Consider the following 27,957-nt stretch of genomic DNA (forward strand, 5'->3'; position numbering starts at 1 on the left):
CAGAAAATTGAAAGATGCTATTCTGAGGAAGAAATAATCTCATAAAACCATTAAGGGAACAACGTAGGTGCACTGTGGAGGATTACGCCAACTCCTTGTGCTGGATCCTGGTTCTCTGGCACTTTATTCTGTGGTGGAAAAGCGTAAGAGGAAAACTGTTCACAGTAGTCCTGTAACAAGCTTAGAGTAGCTCAACCGTGAGTTCAGTGGAACCTATGTGTACAATATGTATGTGTGCGTGTTTATTCATGAACATATTTGATTTCTGTGTGAAGCCAGCCCCTTAAGCTACTTAGCCTAATCAAAACTGAGTGGGTTGATGAAGTTAATGCTAACAGAGTGTAGCCGCTACATGGTCTTACCATGAGTCAGCTGATCTCACAAAAACTTAGTCCATAATAACATTGACTCACATAAACATCAGGGAAATATGGCTGTTTGTTTATCAACAGAATACATAGGGGGGTCTGGGGGGTATTCCATTAACGTTGGGGACAATCCAGGCTTATTTTTGATAAGTCTCGCGAGACTTGTCAGAATAAGCCTGGATTTTCCTTTAGCAACGTTGATGGAATACCCCCTGGGTCTGTATGGTTGAATCCTGCTTTGTATTATGCTAATACAGCATACCACTCAGAGCCTAGAGAGGAGAAGAGTAGTAGTAGGCCTACAACTTCTATGGAGCAGAATAGCCTATTTAGTGAATTGCAGTGGATACAGCATAACCTCAGGCCAGAGGCACAATGTACTGTATATCAACAAGAAATATGGAGCTTTATTTATTCATATATTCATTTATCTACACAAACATATGTTTACCAAAAATAAATGAAACAATGTTCCATTTGATACTCAGCTTTCCAGAAAAGGCAGACACATTGCACCTGAAAGGCTGGAGCCACACACTGACTAGAACGTTCTGTGCTTGCTTTAATCTTTAATGCTGGAGAATGACCACTTTTTACTTACATTAGCAAATGTAGAATTTATGACTACAGACATCTATATACATATCTGTTCCATGATATTCAGTGCTAGCTATGATATACCATCACAATTCCATAAAATGCATTGTCAATTAGAGTAAAGACATTAAGTGGCAGTTAGGCAAAATATCTCACTCCGCAACATCCATCCATCCCTGCTCCCACCTCCCCTGACTTACTCTCATAGTGCAGAGTAGACGCACCTGAATCTCCACATCAGCATAGCTAAGATACTCACTGTGTTACTGTGGATCTTTGTACTGTGTTATTATTATCGTCAAAATGATTATGGTCGGGCCACTGTTTTTCTGAATGGGATTTCAATGGGATAGAGATGATCTCGGTGATCTTCTGCCAGCTAATTTCACTTTTAACGAATAGCTACAGATATACCAGGGTCATTTGACAATATTTGAATTATTACAATTTCCCTCCTGCCACTTTAATGTGCCTGGCCACCCATCCTGAATTTAAAATGGTTCGTTCACTCATATATAATTAAGTCTGGATTTGACATTTTCAAGGTTGATTGTTCTGTTTCCCTTTCTTTTTTTCTTTACCATTCATAAAAAATGAAGATCACAAAAAAAGAGCATGACTCCTGACTCATTGGCATTTACTCCCTGCATAGAACCAACCTCCTCTTGTAGGCTTTAAATGTTGCGCCTATCTCGGTGTCAAAATACCACTAAATATTTCCCCGTGCATGTTTTCTATCCCACATGCAAGTTGCTCCCTCATGCTGTTAAGTATACTTAAATGTTTACTTATAATACTTTATTTTAGGTTATAGGCTAACTAAGAAAGCTCATAGACGGTGGTTGTTTGACGGTCAGGAAAAGCGTGAGACTCGCAGCAGTCACATTCAGCTGGAGGACGCAGGCAGCAGCAATTAAAGTCATCAACTGTGACTATAATTGCGGATCGCACCAGTCTCGTTTTCATATTGAAGCATAGTATTTGGGAACCTTTTGTTGGTCTTCCTGCCAAAGTAGCTGGTCAAATGTAGAGATTTCACCGCCAATGCGCAACATCTAACAGCATTTAGTGAGTGTTAATGTTTTGCCCTGATAAACACATAAGGACAGTTTCCCTGACACAGATTAAGCCTAGTTCTGGACTAAATGACACTTTCAATAGAAATCTCCATCAAAGACATGTTTCTGTCCAGAATTATCTGAGTCCGGGGAAACCGGCCCTTAGCCCTTACAACTGCATTGAATGGCAGAGATTTGTATGTATCCTATTTGATGTTGCATATGTTGTTAGTGCATGTGAAGAACTTGAGTGAGCTTACTCACAAAATGAAATAGACCTAACAAATGTAATTATTTCGCAATATCAATGTCGTGCTAAATCCCTTTGGAAATTCCCACTCTGCTAACCTTGTTATGGGGAAGCTGTTTCCTTTACATTTACTCTGAAAAGAAACTTGACTAGAACAAGGTTGCCGAATTGGATTCTGCATGGAGCATTACGATGCCATGTTGCCTAGCGACAGGCCATGCGACAGCATCGGTGTCTTTGTGCATACTGACTTTTATAATCATGTGGCAATTACCACCTTTTTCCGGATTAGTTATTGCATCCCCCAATTTAGCAGAACCATTATCAAGATGTACAAATGTGATACCTACCCCAGGGTATCTGAACATGTCTAGTGTAACATACAGTAACTGCCATATACAAACCAAATGCTAAAACCCCTGGGGGTGATTATTTGATATTTGATGCTAGAGGCTTATTTGAATGTTTATAATGTTAGCATCTATTGCTCCTTTTATTGTGAGCTTTGTTAACACACTGACTTGATAATCCTGCTAGAAGTAGCCTATAGGCTAGGCCTAGAGTCACCCAAGAGTGTCTGAATTAGGCTATTATAAGGAACTGCTTTGACTCTTTCCAGTAATGACATACTGCTCATATAAGTACCTTACCACAACCATAGATCAGACTGGTGATGAGCTGTGAGGAGAAAGCACTGGTAGCGTAGAGAGAGATGTGATACCAGCTTTAAACATGTCCCTGTGACTGTGACATACTGTAGAGATGGATGGCTGCTTTACGACAGTCCAATTTAAAGCTTAGATGAGGCCTTGACATTGAACAGGAAGCAATTTCAGATCTCATACCAATAGTGCAGTGGAGGCGGGGCACTGAACTGAGCATAGGTGTGTATGTTTACAGATTTAAGGCTACCTTACTGCTATTCTGACCTTTTTTTTTTCTTTCTTTCTTTTTTTACAGAATATAACTTAATTGCAAAAAGATGTACGTTTGTCTTGGCTCAACAAAGTAACATAGTACAAACGAACAGCAGTCAGTCTATCAGTTTCAATTTTCAAAATGGACAGACAAAATGAACAGTCCAATGGATGTAATATATCAGACTGATAGTAATCTCTGACCTGTTTAAGGCCACCATGGCCACTCAGAGTGCACAGTGAAGGAGGAAACGATAGGATAAATGCCTCGTCTCTCTGTTTGGCTTCTCCAGCAGAGCTATAAATATTATACCATTATACCCTAGCCTCCCATACATATGCAGAAGCAGCTGCAGGAAGGTCCACAACACAACTCTGACTCACCAACCCATTTTCTCCTCCTGAAAAGATTCATCATCCACACTCCCACACTAAGCTCCTCACAGCCCCATACTGATGCTCCTAACAGCCATAATTGTAGAGCAGTGTTCAATGTTACATTTTGTGTTATTGCTAATCTGCAGGCATTTTCTCCACAGCTGCATAGACCGTTTTCATAGGCCGCTTATTTTTTTTCTCCACACTGCCAATCAGTGAAAGAGCAGTCTTGCCACGACGATGGGGTACCATCCATCTGTCCGCTCGGTTTGGGCAGCAGGCAGCCCCCCCATGCCAGGCCCTCACTGCCAGGTGATGTGGGCCACACTGAGCTCCGGCCTCTGCTTCTGTGTAGATAGGCTGGTTTAAAATCCCTTTAGGACATACATATTCACTAGTCTACGTACTCACTAATCTACAACCTCTTACAAAAGAGGACGAATATGAGAAACAAGCAGCTGACGAGCAGTCATTCAAACTGACTGACTGAACCCGGAGGCTGAAGCATGTAGTAGAGTAGATAAGTGTTTAAAAAGGTTCATACTGCCATCACAACGATGGGCTACCTCAATGCTGCTCTGCGGTAGACACAGGTTGTGAAGACGTGTGAAGTGCTGCCGGAAGCCACCAGAAGGTGGTGATAAGAGCTGTGAAGGATGTGAGAGAAGATCCATCCTTCTGTTGGTATAAATTACTGACAATTGCTGACATTATTGGTGTTATCTTATATTAACACCAATAATGAATATCTTCTGGGAACAAATTTGGCAAACATTTAATTGATTATACTGTAGCAGATCAGGGGCCTCATTTATAAACTTTGCGTACACACGTAAGAAGGCGTACGCCACTTTCTAAACAAACTTTGGGATTTATAAAAAAAATTAACTTGGCGGGAGAATGTGCGGTCCTCCATGGACACTTTGACCATGCGTACGCACATATACTGGAGAAATGAGCAACTGCGACGCCGATGGCAGAAGGATGAAACTCAAGAAACGCTTTGAAATTGATACTGTGTACTCTGACGTAGTATACAGTATATATATATATATAGCAAATAAATCTAGTAACCAATAAATACGCCCGTTGGGGCTAACTGCACTCCACTGACTTGTGTGATCTCTAACTGGGGGTGTGTTTATACAGGTCCAGGCGAGGGCCTGCTACAGCTGCTATAAAAACACCTATACCATGGGGATCTGGGTTTGCACTTCACTGTTTTTTCTTGAACCTGTGATGTTCACATTCGGGTGATGCCGTCTCAAATGAGTGAGCAACTTCGACGTACAGCTAGCCACATTGTTTGGCTAATCCATGGGAGGGTATTTGATTGGGAGTTTATTTTATTGTTTGATTCATTTGATTGGGTAAAAGTATGCATGCAGAGAGTGATTGGCTTAGATAGAAATGGGGGCGGGCTTAATGGAGGTAATCTGGGTGGCAGGGAATCGGAATGACAGTATAGAGCGAGATGGGAGTTGGTAAGTTGAGCTCTGAATGATTGTGTAGTTTGTTGAATCTTTTCTGTTAGTTCGTTCACTGTTAATTATTTACATGTACTAATGGATCAATGTGTTTTCAGTTTTACAATCTGTTTATTAGAGGAAGAAGGAAATCAAACCGAATTGTGTCAGTCTCATCATTTCACCCGTACTGCCGGAGCAAGCAGAAAATTCACCATTCAGCTAAACTAGAGGGAGAGCTGAACAATTGTAAAACACCCGCTGACGACCGCAGGAGGACGGACCGTCAGTTAGCTAAGGAATACAAGCCCGGTTGGACGCAACAGAAGCTCCGGGAGGACAAGGATCCATTCACCGGAGATAAGAGCAAGCTAAAGCCTGGTCAGGTTAGTGACGGAGCCGCGGCGCTCGCAACTGTAGCTAACTAGCCACTTGCTAGCCAGCGTAGCATTAGCAAACTAAGCTAGCGTTAGCCCTGTTGTTGCAATAGCGCAGCAGGCACGCGGTAGAGCTTATAGCACTCAAAGCTACAGCTAACTAGGCCGGCAACGGAGCCGGGGCGCCCGCGACCGTAGCTAACTAGCCACTTGCTAGCCAGCGTAGCATTAGCCAACTAAGCTAGCGTTAGCCCTGTTGTCGCAATAGCGCACAGGCACGCGGTAGAGCTTATAGCACTCTAAGCTACAGCTAGCTAGGCAGGCAAGGAGTGAAACAATCCACGGCTAGCTTCAACTGGTTAACCCAACTGCAAGAATCCACAGCCAGCTAGGCTAACCTACAAGACCCACCAAGAAAGGAATTGCGAGCTAATAGCAGCTACCCAGAGAGCTACCCACACCCAGCACTCTTCTCTGTGACTCTATTGACTGTTTGCATTAAAATAGGTTTGTGTGTACCTGGGTATTAAGTCGTCGGGGGGAGGAAAATCCTCTCCCACTTTATTATTTTATTTTTAGCAGTATCCCTGGGATGACCCCACGGTGAACCTGGTTCCGCTGCCGAAGACTAGTTAAGGAAGTGCAGGGACCAGCGCAAATCAGCTCAGGGAGTCAGAGAGGGCTGAAGATATAAGATAGAAAGACGAAACAGGTACACACAAGTTATTTCTGAGTCACAGGCAGAATGGAAGCACTAAGGACCGAAAGGGAAAAGTTGGCAGTCACTTTTGAGAGAGGATACCGCCACATCATCAGGTCAGTGGCATTGAAACAAGATGACATGAAACGCGAGTGGATAGCGCTCCTATCAAACGCGAAAGACCTAAACTCTGCAGACGACAATTATGAGGAAGGTTTGCAGGCCAAAGCAAGTCAGGAACCTGAGACGGGTAACAGTCAGCTTCTTCAAGACATCACCAAGGCCGCTGAGGAGAGAGCTCAGAAGGTTGAACAGGTCGGTCACGTTTTAAAGGCCAACATGTGGACAAGGTTCGCGGGGGTCGAACTTTCATCCACAATTAGACGAGCAGAAAGGAGTCACGAAGGCGCGAAGAGGATCAGTCTAGAAGAGGCAACCCACGACGTTTGTAAAGAACGAAGCACACTCACAGAGAGCCTCATCATCAAAGCGCGAAGTCTGCTATCAAGCTGGGGGGAGTGGATCCCTGTAGTTGAGGCGTGCAACACGAGAAAGTCACTAGAGGAGCTGGAGGACAAAAGGGATGAACTTTGGGAAACGTTTGTGACTGAATTTGGAAGAGTTGAGAAGGAGAATACTGACAAAATGGCCGACAAGGCCGCCGCAGCAAAGCAAATGGCCACCGACGCTCTCGCCGAAGATGAGAGGAAAAGGGCCGACGTTCTCGCCGAAGATGAGAGGAAAAGGGCCGATGCTCTCGCCGAAGATGAGAGGAAAAGGGCCGATGCTCTCGCCGAAGATGAGAGGAAAAGGGCCGACGTTCTCGCCGAAGATGAGAGGAAAAGGGCCGACGTTCTCGCCGAAGAAGAGGCCAAAGATCGAGCGGCGAATAGAGAAAGGGCCGACGCTCTCGCCGAAGATGAGAGGAAAAGGGCCGACGTTCTCGCCGAAGAAGAGGCCAAAGATCGAGCGGCAAATAGAGAAAATAAAGAAGCCATCGCCAAGCTGGAAAGGAAAGCCGCTGAGGCAAGACTGAAGTCAGCTGATAGCGTGGCCGAGTTTGAGAAGGAGACAGCGAAGGTGAAATTGGGGGCCGAAGAAGAGATCGCTGAGGCAAGGCAGAAGGCGGCCGTGATTGAGTTGAAGGCAGCAGAAATAGCCGCTCAAGAGCGCGCCAAACTACTGGAGGCTCAGCGGGAAGCATGGGAACAAGCCCGGGAGGCAGGGCTGGAGAGCGCCACATATGGAGGCAACCGCACTAGAGCCAAGATCAAACTCCCTCCAACAAGGCTGCCCGTGTTCAGCGGGTGTATGAGAGATTTTCATCGCTGGCGGAAAGATTGGGAGAGCCTGCAGCAGCAGGGAGACCCATCGGGGTCGCCAGAGGTGAAGAAACTCCACCTTCTCGAGAGCATAGACCGAAAGGTTTTCGAGGAACTCAAACTCTCGAGCTACCGCTCAGCGGAGGACGTATTCAAAGCCTTGGAGAATCGGTTTGGAGACAAGGCAACCATCGCGCTGCAAATTATTGAGGAATTGGAAAGAATACCAGCGGTAAAAGGAAACCAGCCGAGGAAAGCGATCGACCTTATTCAGGCAGTGGAAAGAGCCCTCATGGACCTGACTGACTTAGGAGAAGTGGGCGCTATGAAGAACCCACTTGTAATTAAGGCCATCGAGAGCAAACTGCCAGATCGCGTGCAGGAAGGCTGGTTTACCTTTGTAACCGAACCCGAAAACCAAGTCACCCCAGACAAGCAATTCGATGCTCTTCTTCTGTTTCTGAAAAGGCAGGAAGTAATCCTCGAAAGGATGGCGCGAATCCGAGGCTCCACAGAAACCTCTGGGGGAACACCGGAGAGGCCAGTCAGATGGGAGAAGAGGGCATTCACGAGGGCCACGGAGAAAGACTCACCGGTAGATGAAGAAGAGGAGGAACATCGAGGTGAAACCAGAGTCACGGGCAGGAACTCGGAAAGAAGAGAAGAGTGTGACATCTGTGGAAGCGATCAGCACGGTGGCAAAATATTCTTCTGCCAAAAGTTCAAGAGTGTCAGTCTGGCAGAGAAACGAGCCATAGTAAGGCAAAGCAAAGCCTGTCAGAAATGTTTGGGCATGCACGGCGCCGACGGGGAGTGTAGTAACCGGTACCTGTGCAGAGTGTGCAAGCGGGATGAAGGAAGGGCAAGTCATCACTACCTTCTGTGTCCCGAGTGGAGTGAGGGAAAGAAGACAGGGCCAGGGTTCGCTGACAAGCAACGAGAATTCCTGGATTCTTTGGGACTCAACCCTGAACAGGAGAGGAGGGCGAAGGCATTCACCAGTAAGGCTTCGATGACGCTGAGCGCGGGCGCAGAAGGCGGAAGTCTCTTCGCAGAGGATGGGCCAGAGGAACATCCAGTACTAATGATGATATTGACAGTCAAAACAGAAGATGGATATGCCCTGGGAACTCTCATAGACCTCGCCTCCGACACAAATTATATCACCAACCGGGCCGCCGATCGGCTCCGACTGGAGCGGAAGCAAGTAACACTGACTGTGCATGGAGTCGGTGGAATGAAGGTCAAGGTCAAGACTAATAAGTACCTGCTAAAGGTCAGAGCGTGGAGCAACAACAGATGGAGTCCCCACGAGATGGTATGCTACGGGCTCGACACAATCGCTCGTGCAGACAAGGTCATCAGTCCAGAGCGACTCTGTAAGTTCTTCCCTGGGGTCGAGAAGGAAGAGCTGGTCCGACCTAAGGAAATCGAGCTCTTGATCAGCCACCGAGAGGGACGACTCGCTCCACGGTGGAGAAGAGGGACGGGAGACTTGGTGCTGTGGGACGGGCCTCTGGGGAAGACCGTGGGAGGAACGCACCCAGACCTGTTTGAAAGTTGGGAAAGATCCGCACACAACTCCCAGACGCACTTTGCGCGTTCTCTGAGAACGGAGGCAGTAAGATTTGAGGAGATCCCCTGCAAGACGCCCAGCGCAAAAGAAGAGGATGGAGACCAGAAGCCGCAAGGTCATGAAAAGACCGGGAGAACAGCTGCAAGCAGCAAAGAGGTCCTCGAGTGGTGGAGCTGGGATAGCATCAGCGCCGCGTGCGAGCCAAAGTGTGGAGGGTGTCGCTGCGGAAATTGTCAGCCGGGCGGGAAAGAGATGACTCTCGCAGAGGAAAAGAAGATCAAAACCTACGCAATTACCCGCGTCAACATCGGGGACAAGCCAGCCGGATGCATCGCCCAGCTGGCCATGAGGAAGACGGCAAGGCTGCCAGAGGTCGCCCACCTAAAAGAAGAGCGGAGAGCACTTGAGGAGGACACCTATGTAGACGACATTCTAGCGTCTCATGGCGACAGGAGAGAGCTGAGGAGCATCACGGAGGGAATCGAGAGGACGCTCAACGCTGGAGGTTTCGCTCCGGAACCACGGATCCAGTCGGGTCAAAGTGGGAGGAGCAAAGAGGGCCAGCCTGCAGAAACGAGGGCCAATGTGGAGCCAGAGTCAGAGGTGTTGGTGCTGGCTGATCAGCTGAGCGAGGAAACATCCAGGGGAGTGGCTGTAAGTGCTCGAGACAGCGTGAGCATGCTGCAACGGAAAGCGTTCACTGCAGCTGTAACACGCGCTCAGGCGAGGAAGGGGCTGGACCCGAAATGCGGCATTGAGGAGGAAGCAAATGCAAAGGGGACATCCACACCGGTTGGGAGTTCCAGGGACCCCGAGCATGAGAGGGAGAGGCTCTGGGGCGCTGCTCTCATGGACCTGATTGAGCCAGAACGCTTCAGTGAGATAGGCAGGCTCATTCGGGTAGTTGGGTGGGTCCGGCGAGCTGTTAGGCAGTGGTTGGTTTGCAGGAGGGCTCCAGAAGACGCAAAGTGGGAGGCTACACGCCCGAGGGAGACAAGAAGCGGAGTTAGCCTCGGCGTCCAGGAGCTGAACGCAGCTTTCCGCGACCTGTGTCTGGCTGCACAGGATGGAACAGAGTTTCCTAAGACGACTTGGGACAGACTGGTAGTTGAGAGGGTCGAAGGGCCGGGGCTGCTGGTGTGTTCCGGAGGAATCCAGGAGGCGAAGGAGGTGGGAATCCCACTTGTCCCCTACACTGCATGGATCAGCACTCTGTTGGCAGGGGAGGCCCATGGGGCGAACCACGAGGGGTTGGCTGGCACCCTATTGAAGATGCGCAAGAAGGCGTGGGTGATTCAGGACGAGGAAGGAGCGAGGGCCACGATCTCTTCCCAACGCTCGACCGAGACGTTGGGCGGGTGGTCGTGCTGCTTCCCGTGGAGGAGCAGTAGAAAATAACTGTATTAAAGAGAGGGAAAGTTGTGGTCCATTTAGGCACAAAGGACCAATGGACCAAGTGGGAGGTGTTTGGCTAATCCATGGGAGGGTATTTGATTGGGAGTTTATTTTATTGTTTGATTCATTTGATTGGGTAAAAGTATGCATGCAGAGAGTGATTGGCTTAGATAGAAATGGGGGCGGGCTTAATGGAGGTAATCTGGGTGGCAGGGAATCGGAATGACAGTATAGAGCGAGATGGGAGTTGGTAAGTTGAGCTCTGAATGATTGTGTAGTTTGTTGAATCTTTTCTGTTAGTTCGTTCACTGTTAATTATTTACATGTACTAATGGATCAATGTGTTTTCAGTTTTACAATCTGTTTATTAGAGGAAGAAGGAAATCAAACCGAATTGTGTCAGTCTCATCATTTCACCCGTACTGCCGGAGCAAGCAGAAAATTCACCATTCAGCTAAACTAGAGGGAGAGCTGAACACACATAGCCGATCACAATTGAACAATGCTGGCATACCTTTGGTCCGATCCACCTGTCTTTGTCCATTGTATATACAGTATATCTCAAAAGTGAGTACACCCTTTATATTTTTGCAAATATTCTGTTATATCCTTTCAGGGGATAACATTATCCTACTGAAACTTTGATATAACTTAAAGTAGTCATTATGCTGCTTGAATAACAGTATAGATTTATTGTCCTTTGAAAATTACTCAGTACACAGCTGTTAATGTCTAAACAGCTGGCAACAAAAGTGAGTACACCCCATAGTGAACATGTCCTAATTGTGCCCAATGATGTTGTTTTCCCGCCCTGGTGTTATGTGACTCGTTAGTGTTACAAGGATTCAGGTGTAAATGATAAGCAGGGCTGTTAAATTTGGTGTTTTGGGCACAATTCTCTCTGAATGCTGGACAACATGGCACCTCATGGCAAGGAACTCTCTGAGCGGCTGAAAAAAAGGATTATTGCGCTTCACAAAGATGGCCTTGGCTATAAGAATATTGCCAACACCCTGAAAATGAGTTGCAGCACAGTGGCTAAGATCATACTCAGCGGTTTTCCAGGACAGGTTCCACTCAGAACAGGCCTCGCCAGGGTCGACCAAAGAAGTTGAGTCCATGTGCTCAGTGTTATATCCAGAGGTTGGTTTCCAAAAATAGACGTGCGAGTGCTTCCAGCATTAGTGCAGAGGTTGCAGAAGTGGGATGTCAGCCTGTCAGTGCCCAGACCATACGCCGCACACTGCATCAAATCGGTTTGTATGGCCGTCGCCCCAGACAGAAGCCTCTTCTGAAACTGATGCATAAGAAAGCCCGCAAACAGTTTGCTGAAGACAATGAATCCAAGAACATGAGTTACTGGAACCATGTCCTGTGGTCTGATGAGACCAAAATATACCTGTTTGGGTCAGATGGTGTCCGGCGTGTGTGGCGGCACCCTGGTGAGGAGTACCAAGACAAATGTATTTTGCCTACAGTCAAGCATGGTGGTGGCAGCATCATGGTCTGGGGCTGCATGAGTGCTGCCGGCACTGGGGAGCTGCATTTCATTGAGGGACACATGAATTCCAATATATACTGTGACATCCTGCAGCAGAGCATGATCCCCTCTCTTCGGAAACTGGGCCGTTGGGCAGTTTTCCAACATGATAATGACCCTAAACACACCTCCAAGATGACAACGGCCTTGCTGAGGAAGCTGAAGGTTAAGGTGATGGACTGGCCAAGTATGTCTCCAGACCTAAACCCAATTGAGCACATGTGGGGCATCCTCAAGAGGAAGGTGGAGGAGTGCAAGGTGTCCAACATCCGTGGGCTCCGTGATGTCGTCATGGAGGAGTGGAAGAAGATTCCAGAAGCAACCTGTGCAGCTCTGGTGAATTCCATGCCCAGGAGGGTTAAAGCAGTGCTAGATAACAATGGTGGTCACACAAAATATTGACACTTTGGGCACAATTTAGACATGTTCACTATGGGGTGTACTCACTTTTGTTGCCAGCTGTATAGACATTAACAGCTGTGTACTGAGTAATTTTCAATGGACAATAAATCTATACTGTTATTCAAGCAGCACACTGACTACTTTAAGTTATATCAACGTTTCATTAAGATAGTGTTATCCCCTGAAAGGATATGACAGAATATTTGCAAAAATCTAAAGGGTGTACTCACTTTTGAGATATACTGTATATATGCCATTTAGCTGACGCTTTTATCCAAAGCAAATTACATTGCTGTGAGTAGATATATTTTTCTGCAAATGGTCCCAGTGGGAATTGAACACCCAACCTAAGTTGTGCCATGCTCTACCAAATGAGACATAGAGAACTAATTAAACTTGAGGACCTTGAGGACCTTAAGTCTAAGTCATAATGGCATTTTGTGAAAGAGAAAGGCAGTAAAGACGATTTACTTATTCAGTGGTGAGGAAAATGGGAATTTCTTTCTCTCTTAGCCAACTTTAAAAGTTAGACTTGGCTATAATATATTTCAATGTAATTGTTAGGAGCTTAGGGATCAAGTCAGTACACAGAGGATGGGAAAATAATTTAAAGGAGAAAAGGAATCAATGTCTGAAAAGGAATCAATCCCATCATAAATGAATGTATGCCATTATACATGTTTGAGCTACGTGCATGGAAAAGACAGGATTCTTGTAGCTAGGCTAAAACTTCTAAAACGTATATATTAGGGGTGCAACGGCTCTCGGTTTTTTTACGGACGGTACGGTTTGCGTTCCACGGCTCAATTCACTAGTGAACCGTGACGGTTTTCGGTTTTCGTTTTTTTTTTTTTTTTTTTTACCTTTATTTTACCAGGAAGTCACATTGAGATTAAAACCTCTTTTACAAGAGAGACCTGGCCAAGACAGGGTCAAAATAGTAGCTTAAAAAAACTGTTCAGATAACAAGACAGGACATAAGACAGTGGCAACAATACAATAGACAAACAATGGTAGGGGTATTTACAAGGTGATTAAAACATTGAGAAGTCTAACCAAAGCAGGTACAGCGAGCGGTGACCACATCCTTTAATCTACGCTTGAAGATACTTATGGAAATAAGGGCCTCTAATTTAAAAGTAGTCTGTAGGTCATTCCAAGACCAAGGGCCATAATAAGACAAGCTTGCCCTTCCAACATTGTTCATGATAAGTGGCACCTTGTATTGTAGCCATCTACGAGACCTGAGACCCGAGCCACTCGGTATAGGGATGAACTTCAGGCCCAGATAATTCGGTAAGAAGCCAGAGATGATTTTAAACACAAGAGTGTACCAGTGTTGGAGCCTTCTGACAGAAAGAGATGGCCATCCAACCAGACTATACAGTGTACAGTGATGGGTCCTGAAGGCACTATTGGTGATGTATCTTAGAACCGAATGATACAGGGGGTCTAGCTTGGATAAAGTGGACAGAGAAGCAAACCTATATACTGTATCACCATAATCCAATTGTGAAAGGAAAAGGGCGGAGACAAGACGTTTTCTGGAAGCCAAGGAAAAGCAAGATTTAAATCTATACAGGAAGCCCACTGTACGCTTAAGCTTTATGGCGAGAAGATCAATTTGGCCGCGTTCGTAAATTAGCTCTGAGAGCGCCGGAGCGTCCACGTGAATGCCTCGAACGCGGCCTTTGGTCAGAGGTCGAGTTGGTCTGGAACGTTTGTTTCTGAACCGAACCGTACCGAAAACCGTGACCCAAAATACCGAACCGTACCGAACCGTGGGCCAACTGAACCGTTGCACCCCTAGTATATATACACACACAGTACCAGTCAAAACTTTGGACACACCTTCTCATTCAATAGTTTTTCTTTATTTGTATTATTTTCTACATTGTAGATATACTGAAGACATCAAAACTATGAAATAACACATGGAACATTATGTAGTGGAATGATGTAGTATTTATGGAATTATGTAGTAAACAAACAAGTGTTAAACCAGTGTTGCAAACCAGAATATGTGGTAACACTGTTGGTGATTTATTACACTGTTGATTTATTCAAAATTCAAGGCACACTTAACCAGCATGGCTACCACAGCATTCTTCAGCGACATGCCATCCCATCTGGTTTGTGCTTAGTGGGACCATCATTTGTTTTTCAAAAGGACAATGATCCCAAACACACCTCCAGGCTATGTAAGGGCTATTTGACCAAGAAGGAGAGTGATGGAGTGCTGAATCACCTGACCTAAACCCAATTGAGATTGTTTGGGATGAGTTGGACCGCAGAGTGGAGGAAAAGCAGCCAACAAGTACTCAGCACCTCTGTGAACTCCTTCAAGACTGTTGGAAAACCACTCGTGAAATGTGTGACTCTCATGAAGCTGATTGAGAGAATGTATGCAAAGCAAAAGGTCATCAAAGCAAAAGCTGGCTACTTTGAAGAATCAAAAATATAAAACATATTCTGGTTTGTTTAACACTTTTTGGTTTACTACATAATTCCATATGTGTTCATTCATAGTGTTGATGTCTTCAGTATTAATCTACAATGTAGAACATAATAAAAAAATAAAGAAAAACCATTGAATGAGAAGGTGTCCAAACGTTTCACTGGTACTCTATACAGGCTACTTCTCATGTCTTGAATGATAAGGTGGATAGAGCTTTCAGTTCAAGATGAATTGCTAGCTCCTTAAAACTGGGGCAAGTCGAGATGCGATTGCCGTTACGTAAAAAATAGAGTGAACTTTGGGAGGTCAGTGTCCATTAATACTCCCACTGTAACTGGCTCTTTCTCGCTTATTATTGGGAGTTGAGACACAAATGTGTGGTTTAGATGGTTAGAATGCTGAGATCTCAGTCTTTCAACAGCAATCAGAACGTATGTTCAGAGTTCATTTAGTACTTTGTTTCCACTGACTGCTTCCTGTATGAAGAAACTAATCTCTCACAGTGATCAGGTGGGATTTTGGACCATTCTTCAATACAGAGTCTTTAAATCTTCAAGATTCTGGGGGGCCCGCTAGTGAATTGAATTGATCTTCAGTTCCTTCCACAAAGATTTGTCTGCCGATTGACTAGGCCAGTCCAACACCTTTATTTTCTTCCTCTTGAACCAACTGAGTCTCCTTTGCAGTATGTTTCATAACGTCTCATCCTCATCATCCTGATGGATGGAACGGTACATGGCTCCATTCATCTTCCCTTCGATAATTTGGATTTCAGCAGTACAATATGAAGACAAACAGGGGCATGGTTACACCTCCGAATTTCACTGTAGAATCATACGCAGAGCCATTTCTCCTCCAAACATGGCATGTTGTATTATTGCCGAAAATTTGATTTTTGTCTCATCTGACCAGACTACATTCTCCGAGTAATCTACAGGCTTCTCCAAATGTTCTGTAGCAAATTTCAACATCCTTTTTCTTCAGAAATTGAGTCTTCTGAGGTGATAGCAAATGGAGACTGTGGCGTTGGAGTGCATTGCCTATTGTTTTCTTTGTGACAACTGTACCTAGTGGTCCTTGGCTCTTGGGCTACTCTTCTGACTAACCTTCTGACTGCCCGGTCAGAAATCTTGCGAAGAGCTCCTGTGTGTGGCCGGTTGATGGTTGAGTGATGTTCCTTCCTCTTGCAGATAATGTCCCCAATGGTGCTTATAGGAACCTTTAGGAGTTGAGAAATATGTCGGTAACCAGTGCCATTACTATGCTGCTCAACAATCTTGTTGCGAAGGTCTTGGGAGAGCTCTTTGCCTCTACCCATCATGAGATGTTTTTTGTCGGAAAGCTTGGTAACATTTTTTTTTTTAGTAAGTAGGAAACCCTTTTTCAAAGAATGAATGAATGAATGGTCTTTATTGTCATTGATATAGTACAGGTACCAAACAACGACATTTGGGAGGGGTGGCTCCCCTGGTGCTAGGAAAGAAAAAATAACTAAAAAAACAAGAAGGGAAAGGAGCTGGTTTACATAAATAAAGGCTATGTACACTATCCACTATACTATACTGTACAAATAAAACACTGTGCTGTACTCTATGCTATGCTAGACTGGAAAGTACTGGAAGTACTTACCCACCAACATGCACTAGCCCAGCTGATTCTAATTACCACAGGTAGGAGAACTCATGAGTAGCATAAGCTGGCTTAGTGCTTTTTCATACTGTGTTAAATACTTTCCCTGTGTCATTCCACTTTATTGCACATAATCGCTTTTTTAATGGATTGGAATGTGACAATTTTGCATTTTTTGTTAATACCAATGTCTGGTCTAAATCTCAAGTGAATAGCTGCAATGGAAATGTGTTGAATTAAAAAAGTGTTGCTGCGTCGAATACTTATTCCCCCACTGTATTTAAAATGCAATGTTGAGGTTATTTTTTAAAGTTATTTTTTCTGAGTGGGGCAGTCCCACTATTTTTTTTTAGAGATGCTCCGATCAGGGTTTTTGGTGCCGATCACCGATCACCGATCACTGGAATCAGTGATCTGCCGATCCGATATCACCGATCACCGATCACAGCGTCGAAAATGGCAATTGAAGCATTCTATTTATTGTGTAGCATTATTTATGTTTTAAATTATTCTTAACACCATTGACATTGTATATTAAGTATTTAAATGAAATTAGGAGATGAGAAAGTATCATGAATTGACGACCATCTGTTTTATTGAATTCACAACCACCTGTAGCTTACTTCAGGAAAAACAAATAAAATGTGAAAATAAAAATCATAATAAATAAAATGTACACTGTCACATCAAATGTGCAACATTCCACTCGAATGAGAGGAACTAGGGGCTCTTAGAGAACTTGGAGCTTATACTGTAACTGTAGCTTTCCTGAGGAACAATAAACATACCCAAACTAAACTGCAACATAAACAGGCTATAGCCAAATATAAAATACTGTTTCAAGTCAGTCAGTTTCAAGTCATATTTAGGAGGAGATAAGACAGCAAGTCAGCAATAATCAATAAAACAAAACATTGCACCTAAGGAGATTTCAGACTCAAACCTTACTTCTGATTAAGCAGCATCACTGGCAGATTAGCCTTGAGAAATACAAGCATCTCAGCGTTTTTGGCACTCAGCCTGTTCCTCTTATCATCTAAAATATGTCCTGCTGCTGAAAAGTCACTCGCTATCTACACTTGTGCAAGGTGCACAGAGGAAGACCTAAAACTCACGCGCTAATAGTTGTTGTTGCTATGGGCCAAGTGACTTCCTGCTCGCGGGGTCACATGACGTCGGTGAACACTACCTACACTACGCTCGTGAAGTCGCGCTGGAACTCTGACCAGCACTCGTGGAACGCCTCTCGTCCAATCAAAGCACTCGGTCCCTTTATGACGTCGAGCCCAGTGTGCGCTTCGGCGCTCTCTGAGCGAATCGACGAACGCAGCAAATGCCGTATGATATTCGTGGTATTGAAAGACCTTGCGTGCGTTCCTCCCCGAGGTATTTCTTTTGAGCAGACATTACAAACGGCATATTTGTTGTCTCTTTCCGACACTGTGTAATATTTCCAGACTGGCGACGCCATTTTGTAAACTGATCGGTCATGTTTGATCGGCCGTTTTGAGAACTCCGATCAAAACCGATCAAGGCCATATCGGCCGATACCGATCGGCGCCGATCAGATCGGAGCATCACTAATTTTTTTCATTTTATTTGACAGATACAGTATAGATTATGACAGGAAGGATGGGTGAGAGAGAGAGAGAGGAGGGATGACATGCAGGATGTCCCCGGACGGAATCGAACCGGGGACCCTGCGGTTACATGGTCAGCGCTTAACCCTACGCCACCTAAGCGCCCTGTTGAGGTTAATTGTACTGTTTACATCTTTATAATGTGCATATGATGAATACACTTTGATTTGATTTAAATGAAATTAGATTTTCCATTCCCTTTGCATACATACAGACATAAACATTATTTGCAAAATAAGTGCTGACCATAGACCAGCCAGGCTTGCCAACATGAACCATTATTATGACATCACTCATTTGCTACTGTATGTGATCTGACTCACCAGCAGTAAAATCATTGTTTAGGTCAATGAAAGCGTTGGAATGGGGAATTCGCATCTTAACAGGAGACCCAAGAGCTTTCTGCCATACTGCGTTCCTGAGAGGAGAGAAAAGAACACAAGACGAGAGATAGTTACATCCTGACACAGATGTGTACATTTCTAGCCTGCAAACTGCGACACTTTAAATGAATGTGCAATAACACTATGTGCAATATGACAACCCTAGTCGTTTTATCTGTACAGTATAGTATAGTGGATAGTGTACATAGCCTTTATTTATGTAAACTAGCTCCTTTCCCTTCTTGTTTTTTGTTTGTTTGTTTTTTTCTCTTTCCTAGCACCAGGGGAGCCACCCCTCCTAAATTTCGTTGTTTGGTACCTGTACTATAGCAATGACAATAAAGACCATTCATTCATTCATTCATTCATTCATTCATTCATTCATTCATTCATTCACAGGATACTGTAGATATATGTAACTTACAATAAAGGACCTCAACGGTGGAGCTTTATTGTGTTATCTATAGTATTTCACTGCATTGCAGTCAGTTGAGGTCTGACAGGAATACTGTAAACAAATTAAGCAATATGGATGGGGACATCATCATCTATCTCCTTACTCCACAGAGGAGTTAGATTCTGCCTTACCGTCCGGTGAGATAGCAGACTTCAGTGGTGGAATCAGAGAGGATGACACCAAAAATATCTGGAATCATGTCTCCGTTAAAACTGAAATTGAAGACCATAGAACAAGGTTTATTACAACAGCAAAGTATGACAATACCGCTTGTATGTAAAGTCTTCATAGAAAACGACATCCTATAAATTACAAACTATTTGCATTCATAACTTACTCCATGACCAAAGGCTGATCTTCAAATGTCTTATTGAGGTCAACTCGCCCACTTAGATCTGAAAAAGTGACCACATAGTACTAATGATAAGAAAGTAGGACACTGTACAGTGCAGTATTTGACATGCCTCAAAATAGTAATCTACTGTATCAGATCTACAATCTCACCCAGAGTTTGGTTGTTTCCCCAGAAGACAAACACCATGGTGTCAGTGGTGGCCTTGTTCTTGCTCTGAGTAGTGAGAAGCACATCCATCTGAGAATCTCCATCATAGTCCCCAGGGACCACACTCATTATGACGGCATCACTGTAAAAACAAAGAAAGACATTCAGGAAGTGTCAACTACAGAGACTAACACAACCATAGTCAGACATGTAGTAGTGACGTATTCTAGTTGTCGTTATGATAATATCACTGAAAGACGAAAAGCATCCACCAAATGTTTGCTATTGATGAAGTAGGCTAACAACTACAGTGGGAAAATGAAATATGGACCAAACTTACCTTGGCAATAAGTCTTTCGTGATAGTTACTCTGGGCTTGAAGTATGGGGCTTTCAGATCAGCTAAGAATATCACCAACTCTGATTCTGAAACAGTACAATGTCAATGTCATAATAATCCTAGATATATATGATAAAAAACAAACAAATGCAAACATTTCTCACATATAACTGAATGACTCAAATAATACTAGCATAACAGTAGGCTATGCGCAGCAATGCATGAAGTGTGTGACTAAAGCAACAGTAACATTACAAAACAATAATGATGTGTATATAATCAATAATAGGCAAGAAGCTAGTGTACCAATGTCAAATAGTCCTATAGAAACATAGGCAGACAGAAGGCAGCTCACTGCACCACCAGAGGATGACACATCACAGTTAAAGAATGGTAGACAGTAGCTAGTACAGTAAGGTATAACGGTATCTGTGTTGAGGAGGAGGAGGAGGAAGAGGAGGAGGAAGAGGAGGAGGAGGAGGAGAGAGGAGGAGGAGGAGGAGGAGGAGGCGGAGGAGGACAAGGAAGAGGGGAGGAGGAGGAGAGAGGAGGAGGGAGGAGGAGGAGGAGGAGAGAGGAGGAGGAGGAGGAAGAGGGGAGGAGGAGGAGGGAGGAGGAGGAGGAGGAGGAGGGGGAGGGAGGAGGAGGAGGCGGAGGAGGAGGAGAGAGGAGGAGGAGGAGAGAGGAGGAGGAGGAGGAGGAGAGGAGGAGGAGGGGGAGGGAGGAGGAGAGGAGGGGGAGGAGGTGGTAGAGGAGGAGGAGGAGGAGGAGGAAGAGGAGGAGGAGGAGGGGAGGAGGAGGAGGAGGGGAGGAGGGGGAGGAGGAGGAGGCGGAGGAGAGGAACAGAGGGAGGAGGAGAGGAGGAGGGAGGAGGAGGAGGCAGAGGAGAGGAACAGAGGGAGGAGGAGGAGGTATACAGATATAAAGAATGGTATACAGTAGCTAGTACAGTAAGGTATAACGGTATCTGTGTTGTGAAGTCAGGTGACACCCGAGATGGCTTCCTAGTAAACTGTGTACAGTAACTATGACAAGCAGATATGCTATAATACTGCAGCTTGTTAAGGGTTAGGATGAACTTTTAGCCACTGACTGTAGCTAGAGAAACGCAGCCATACAGAACATAACATGTATGCATTACACAGTTGAGCTTACAGACATCCCTTGAAATGATGTCGGCCATAAGTACTCTTCACAATGTCAATGTTGTGTAACACTGTCAGGGTTAAAGTAGCATTACTACAACGTTGATGTATAAACAAACAAACAAACAAGAAAACAACAACAAAAACATGGCTAGCCAGGTACTGACGTTCTCGGATGATGAACATGTCTGTCTGTTTATCCGAGTTAAAGTCCCCAAACGCGGCCACGGTTCCATGGTTTTCCGAGCCGAAAAGTTCGGTGGTGACATCTTGAAGTGCTAATACAGAATACTGTCCGGCGAAAAAGAGAGTAAACGCAAAGGTGTTGATAAATAACATCCACATCCTCATTGTGGTTCGATTCAAACAACACCAAACTGGAATACTGCACAGCGCGGTTTACGGCAGGGTGGAGCGTCACTCAGACATTTCACAAACGCGCACGAGATTTTTCTAAAAAACTGTCAAATATAGTATACAGTATGTGAATTATTAATTAATAATTACAAATTATTAGTACGTTAATTACGCAATGTAACGTTGCGTCACTCAGACATTTCAAACATAGAGAGAGATTTTTTTTTCTAAAAACTGTCAAATATGACAACACTGACAACTCAACCCATGTATTACGATAAGGTCATTTATGGCACAAAAAGAGGAACAGATACGAGACTATTAAATATCGGTGGCAAAAAGAGGCTTCAGTTCATCCTCTGTGTTGGGTTGTGATGTGACATCACACTGCTATCAGCTGCTTCCTGGTTTTACAGCAGTGTTGCAAAAGTGATATTTTGGTAAACATGGCAAGCTTGGCAGATCTCGGATTCAAGCTCCTGGAATTCAAATCCAGATCAAAACGTTCAGGTTGGGAATGACGTTCACTCGCATGACATTGTGCTGCATCGTTGTAGTAACATGCTCGTTGGTTGTTGTTTTTTTGCCTGCCAAAGGTTGCAAATGTCTGAAGTGTAAAAACCAGGGAACACTAGTTTAATTTCCTCGTCTGTCAGGGGGGTATTTCATCAATGTCGCTAAAGGAAAATCCTGGCTTATTTTTGATAACTCTCGCGAGACCTATCAGAATATGCCTGGATATTTTTAGGAACTCTCGCGAGACTTGTCAGACTAAACCTGGATTTTCTTTTAGCGATGTTGATGGAATACCCCCCAGGTCCCAACACTGCAGTGGGCACGAGCATTAAAAGGTCAGACTCACAAGTTGTGCAGTGCTCATGTAGAGCTATTTTAAGACCTTCACACCAAGTCGTGCCTATATTATCATATTCACAATTTTGCCGTAGACATTTAAACAGTTAATGTCATATTAGTACAATGCAGGGGAGGCCTATCGATTATATAACTCATTCAACAACAGGCTGGACCAGCCTTCAACCGACAGAGCCATGATAATGCATAGATGTACTTTTCATCACACATACTCTGTATAACACATCCTAGTATGACAAATAGTGTCCTGATGGTCTGGGTTCGAATACTTGATGAAGCACAGTAGCAGAGACATCTAGAACATTATTTACAGTCATTCATCCAAACAGGCATTTCCAGTTTGCTGTCATCCTCACCATTAGTCTAGTCTATGTAGGTCTAACCATTCAAATCATTTTCTGTGATGTTTTAATATTGATCATTCAACTGCATGTACTAAAACAGGAATAGTTGACATGACACCCATGGCATTGTAATCTGTTGCATGTCTGTTTTGTACCAACCAAACATTAACTTGCTGGTGTGTAATTCATTGTTGATTTATCTACTAACCACCCCTGTGAATTGCTGTAGATTTTTAATTTAGCTGAGAGACGAAAGTCCTTTACTTCACCTTTGAAAATGGCCAGCTCAGAATGTGAGAGTTCTCGAGCTCAACGGCAACTTCTCAGAATTGGTAAGTAGTTATTAGAGTTTAATTAAAGGAGTCCACCCAATCCCTGAGGCTTTCCCATTGGTATTAAACTAAATCTGGACACAATATCATTTAGAATATTAAATAATATAGTAAATAATGATGATAATAATAATAATAATAAAGAATATCATATTATATAGGATCATCATGGATATCTTCTTTCATTTATATATTCGGAAGTTCATTAATTAATTAATGAACAAAAACTAAAACGACCTTTGGTTTACGCAACAATTTCAATAAAATTGAATTGTATTGTCCCAAGTAAGTTTGCAAAGGATGGGAATTGTTCATTTCAAAACTTTCTTTCTACTACTGGATACTCACAATGCAAACTAAACATTATAAGATATTTCTGACATTATCTAGAAATAAAAACAGTGAAAATCCAATGACATGAATAAACACCCATTTGCTTTGGCACTTTTAAAAAAGTGTGCATGAGGGTGAATAGACTGAAATAAGAAAATTAGAAACAAACTTAACATACATATAGGCTATCCTGTTAGACAATAATGGGCCGGTTTCAGAGACAAGGCTTAAGCCTAGTCCTGGACTAAATCACACTTTCAATGTAAAATCTCCATTGAAGATGTTTTTTAGTCTAGGATTAGGCTTAAGCCTTGTCTGTGAAACCGACCCAAAGGGCTGGTTTCAGAGACAAGGCTTAAGCCTAGTCCTGGACTAAATCACACTTTCAATGTAAAATCTCCATTGAAGATGTTTTTTAGTCTAGGACTAGGCTTAAGCCTTGTCTGTGAAACCGGCCCAATATGTTTTCAGAAGTTTGTTTTATTTGAGCATATACTAGCCTATTACAAACACCAATACATTTCTCAAATAAAGATACTTGAGGCTTATCCTTTGATGTCACCTGATGTTTTTAAACTTCAAAGATCTTATTATGAAGTCTAGATCCATACATGATAAAGCCAGAATGTTTCTATTCAAACACAAACAATGGTGTGAATAAGATTTTTAAAGCGCTTTTCTGTTGTTGTTGAAACATGATCTGGAGAGGGGAAACATAAGGTGTCCACATCTTGTTTCAAAACAGATGACAACCACATCTGTCTCGGGGGTGATTTGGCTACGTTAGATAGGTCAAGAGCAATCTGACAATCTGCATATTTCTCCATAGCAAAATGTTCTACTTCTATCTTGTACTGTAACTCACAGACAACATGGGCGCACAGAAAAGAGGTGAGGGCCACATTGGGAGACAGTATAATAATGTTGAAAGAAAGATTGCATGTAGGCTAGATATTGCATGGAGACAGTATGAGATATGGTCTGATCTTGTTATAAACATAACATTAAATACAATTTCCGATTGAGTTAGATTTGTTAGATTGTTAATGTGGTAACAAATAGAATGTATCAACCAAAATACACTCTGAACTAAATCGCAAATATCAGACTTCAATCATTGTGCACTAACATAATGTGCAGCACTGGGATCTTACAGTACATATCAGCTAGAAAATGTCAAAATTACTAATGTGGGCCGCGTTAACAAATATTGAACTTTCAGTTAAGTTAATTACAAGATTGTTTCCAAGCAACCGAATGCTTTCCATCCATGTGTCTCTATACAGTACAAATTAAATACAATATTTAATTTGCATATTAGACTCATAATATTTAGCAGAGTTATCTTTAGAGGAGATGGCTTTGTCCTACTACTTAAAAGATGATGAGAATTATGGTAATTTGACTGGAAATGTGAATTTTTCAGTACCTGGGGTATTGACCCAAGGTCGATCCCATTAAAATGTAAATCACTCCAAAGTTAAATGTGTCTGAAATAGTGGGACAACAGATGGTTTTCCCTTGAAATTCACATTGGTCTAAAGAAGCCTGGAAATTTTGGAAATAGTAAGTTCCATTTTTCCTTTGAATTTGCGCTCAGCATCTCTGAACTGACACTCAGTGCTGGAGTTCTATCCTGATATTTGCAGTGACTAAAATGAATGTTGAAATTGGGGCTTGTCGTGACTGCATGCTTTAATGAACTCGTTTTTGTTTTGTGATCGGGACTGTTGATTGCATTTTGAGGTAAATCACAAATGACTATTAATAATCTTAATTCTTTTTGACAATGTATTCATGTTCAAATAACTTGCATATTATATGTACCTTAAATCAGATACATGTCTACTGTACAGTAAGTGGTGATAACATCAAGCCTGGTATCATCTGATAGCCCATCCTCTGTAAGCTGTCAGGGAGTTTTACTTTGACAGACAGATACTGTGATATACTTTCCACTAGGCTGGGCAGTATTCGCTCTTTCCATCGGTGTCGCCTCTAGCAATTTGAAAACATTATAAATACTATTAAAACTCAGGTCTGATATGAACACAAGAACGCCTTCGGTCATGACATGAATGCAGCCCTTTTTGATATCTCTCCACAGGCTCTATCTATGAGCCTCTGAAGCTCTCTGTTCTCCACCGAGAGGATGAGCCACTTTGGGAGATACTCGACCGCCACTACAATGCTGGTAAGTAGTACAGTACCATTGAACGACCATTGTATCAATAAAACAGCCAAAACTGTTTTTAAAGCTTATTCCAAGCAGTCTGAGGTATTTAGACGTTTTGCGTGGTCGCCCAGCTCAGATTGTGTAGCACAGCACGTACTGTAGTTACGATCAGGAGCCAGTTATTAAATGCACTTAGAAATGTTTTGAAAACTAACCCTGATATGCAATCATGCAACATTATGCACAGTAGTTGTACAGTTGGTAAATTACTAGTTTACACTGGATTTGTGTAATTATGGGTGTAATTACTCTTAATGAATGTACTCTATCTATGCCTCTATGCTACAATTCCCATCATAACCACCCTCATCAGATATGGTAGAAACTGAGACCCTCCACTTATTGATTAATTCCTGGTATAGAAAGACTTCATTGGACAACAGTGATAGCAGACCAGTTTTCTCTTCATTGCTTTTCAATAGAAGCACCACCAAGTCTGCCCAAATATGACAATTGGACAGTGCTCCAACCCTCTCTGGGTATACTATAATAATAATAATAATAATAATAATAATAATAATAATAATAATAATAATAATGGAAAACATTTAGGAAATGGATTAATCAACAACAACAATAATAATACTTGAACATTTTCTTATGCTGTAATAATAATAATAAAAATATGTCTCTATAGTCCAATGAGTGCCCTATGATGTCCAAATGGTACAATGGTGGAATGAAAGAGACACAATGCACAGGCAACCCCATATGAATCATAGTCTGATGCAATGATGGTAAAGGTCTGTAGGTTTGGATTTAATGGCTGCTACTGGGACACAATCTACAGATCACTCTGTATTATCGGTTTTATCTGGTTACAGTTCAGCATGACTAGCATTTAAACCATTTGTATAACAGTACTCTTATTTTGAAGAGAAAACTCACTCCTATTTTAAAGGACTTTCAAAAAACACCACTAACCCTGAGACTGAATCCAAGAAGTCTGAGTCATTTCCACAGGTGAACGCACCATTGGCAGACATGTCCCACCCCATTGGTCAGGTGTGATAATGACGGGAGGGGAAGAGATGGGGGTTATGGCAAGAGATTTCATTACTTTCTAACTGCCTTTTGCTCTGTCATAATAAAGGAAGTGGAAGTGTGTTGTCTTACATTGGCTTCAGGCTTATGGAAGAACAGAATTTGCTATGAGTATGAATGTACGTACGTAGGTATACCTATTATCAATAAATGAAAAAGTAATCTCGACTGAGTCATCAGAGCTTTTGGGGGGAGCATGGTTTATGAATGTATATAATAATCGTAATGTATAACTCATTTTTTTAACCTCAGCCCCCTTGGCACAAGTTAATAAACGTTGTTTATGTGTATTGTTTACACATACATTTTACATTCAGCTTACCCCTGTAGTTTCATATCTTTTGTGAATCACAGAAAACATTGGCCTGACATCCCAACAATGAATGTCCCGTCGCCCCCAAGGCCATTTCTGTAACAGTAGATAAATGCATCAAGATATACCCCCCCTGCTGCATTTTTAGATTAGTAGAGTGTCTGAGATTACAACATGTGAAAATGTGGGGCTACTTGCTGTTTAGTAGCAGTTAGAACAATTTCAGCAAGGTTGCGGTTGTTATCGACAATGCACAGGCAGTGAAAGAATACATTAGTACCTCAGGGGTAATGAAATTAAATGTTGATTCAACAACATCTTGTATTTTTTTTTTGCATTTAGTACTAAAGTTGCAAATGGTAAAGCCAGGGGCATTACATTGCTCTAATGACGCGGTGCAGACTTATTTAGTTACATTATAACAACTGTGAGATAAGAACGTCGGGGACATCGCTGTCCCTCAGAGTTTGTTTGTCTTTTTTCCTCTTCTGTGTGGCTCTCAGGTTTCCTGTTGATGTTGTAATGTGGCCACACTTCAGTGCCTCTTTGTTATCTTCGGCTGCTTGATTATAGTGGAGGCACAGTGCTTCTGCTATCTGTCCCCTGGCTCCAGGAGATTACGAAAATGAGAAAACAAGCGTTATATTTTGATGAGGAGTTCCCTCTCTACTTCTTACACACACACTCAGTTTTCTGTCACACACCATCTCTCTCTCTCTCACCACCCCGTCGTCCCTGTCCATGTTCCCCCCGTCTCGGCAGAGAAATGGCCCATTCTGAGAAATAGACTGTGTATATGTCTGAGGCATTAGCTGTTGATTTAGTGGAACATTAGGTTGATGGATGATAAGAGAGCCGCTGTTAACATCACTTGATTTGCATCTAGAGTGCTGTGTGTTTGGAGTTGGAAAACATAGTAATATTATTGGATACTTAAGAGTTTTTGACACAGAGGAGTTGGTGGAGTACAGAGGAGTACTGCGGGGACGGTATCTTTCATTTGGTGCATTGTAACACAGATCACATTGTTTCAATATGCATTTGATTAAGTATGGTTACTTCTCTACCTGATACTAGGTATTATGCTTCTCATATCTATGCGAAGGCATGAGGTGAGGTTAGGTACTCTGTATGTATGAGAAGATGAAGCCTTGGTGAGTCCTGATAAGAAGCAGGCATTTTCAGGGAGTTCAGATACAGTAGCTCCATAATACCACTCTGTATTA

General features: G+C 43.1%; 2 protein-coding genes across 2 annotated transcripts in view; one reads left to right on the forward strand and one right to left on the reverse strand.

Moving 5' to 3' along the window:
• The window catches only part of itfg1 (integrin alpha FG-GAP repeat containing 1), a gene marked incomplete at its 5' end in the record, with an annotated part of 124,557 nt that extends 103,307 nt beyond the window's left edge, over nucleotides 1–21,250 (reverse strand). The window contains 6 exons of the mRNA XM_080528129.1: nucleotides 18,397–18,491; nucleotides 19,045–19,125; nucleotides 19,251–19,308; nucleotides 19,418–19,557; nucleotides 19,756–19,840; nucleotides 21,067–21,250. Coding sequence (XP_080384255.1) covers nucleotides 18,397–18,491; nucleotides 19,045–19,125; nucleotides 19,251–19,308; nucleotides 19,418–19,557; nucleotides 19,756–19,840; nucleotides 21,067–21,250 — 643 coding nt within the window. The remainder of the gene's footprint in view (nucleotides 1–18,396; nucleotides 18,492–19,044; nucleotides 19,126–19,250; nucleotides 19,309–19,417; nucleotides 19,558–19,755; nucleotides 19,841–21,066) is intronic.
• Nucleotides 21,251–21,702: 452 nt separating this feature from the next.
• Nucleotides 21,703–27,957, forward strand: part of phkb (phosphorylase kinase, beta) — a gene marked incomplete at its 5' end in the record, with an annotated part of 64,539 nt that continues 58,284 nt past the window's right edge. The window contains 2 exons of the mRNA XM_080529926.1: nucleotides 21,703–21,766; nucleotides 25,246–25,332. Of these exons, the coding sequence (XP_080386052.1) occupies nucleotides 21,703–21,766; nucleotides 25,246–25,332 (151 nt within the window). The remainder of the gene's footprint in view (nucleotides 21,767–25,245; nucleotides 25,333–27,957) is intronic.

Source organism: Nansenia antarctica (assembly GCF_963989245.1).
Source record: "Nansenia antarctica genome assembly, chromosome: 4".
In the NCBI taxonomy this organism is placed as follows: Eukaryota; Metazoa; Chordata; class Actinopteri; order Argentiniformes; family Microstomatidae; genus Nansenia; species Nansenia antarctica.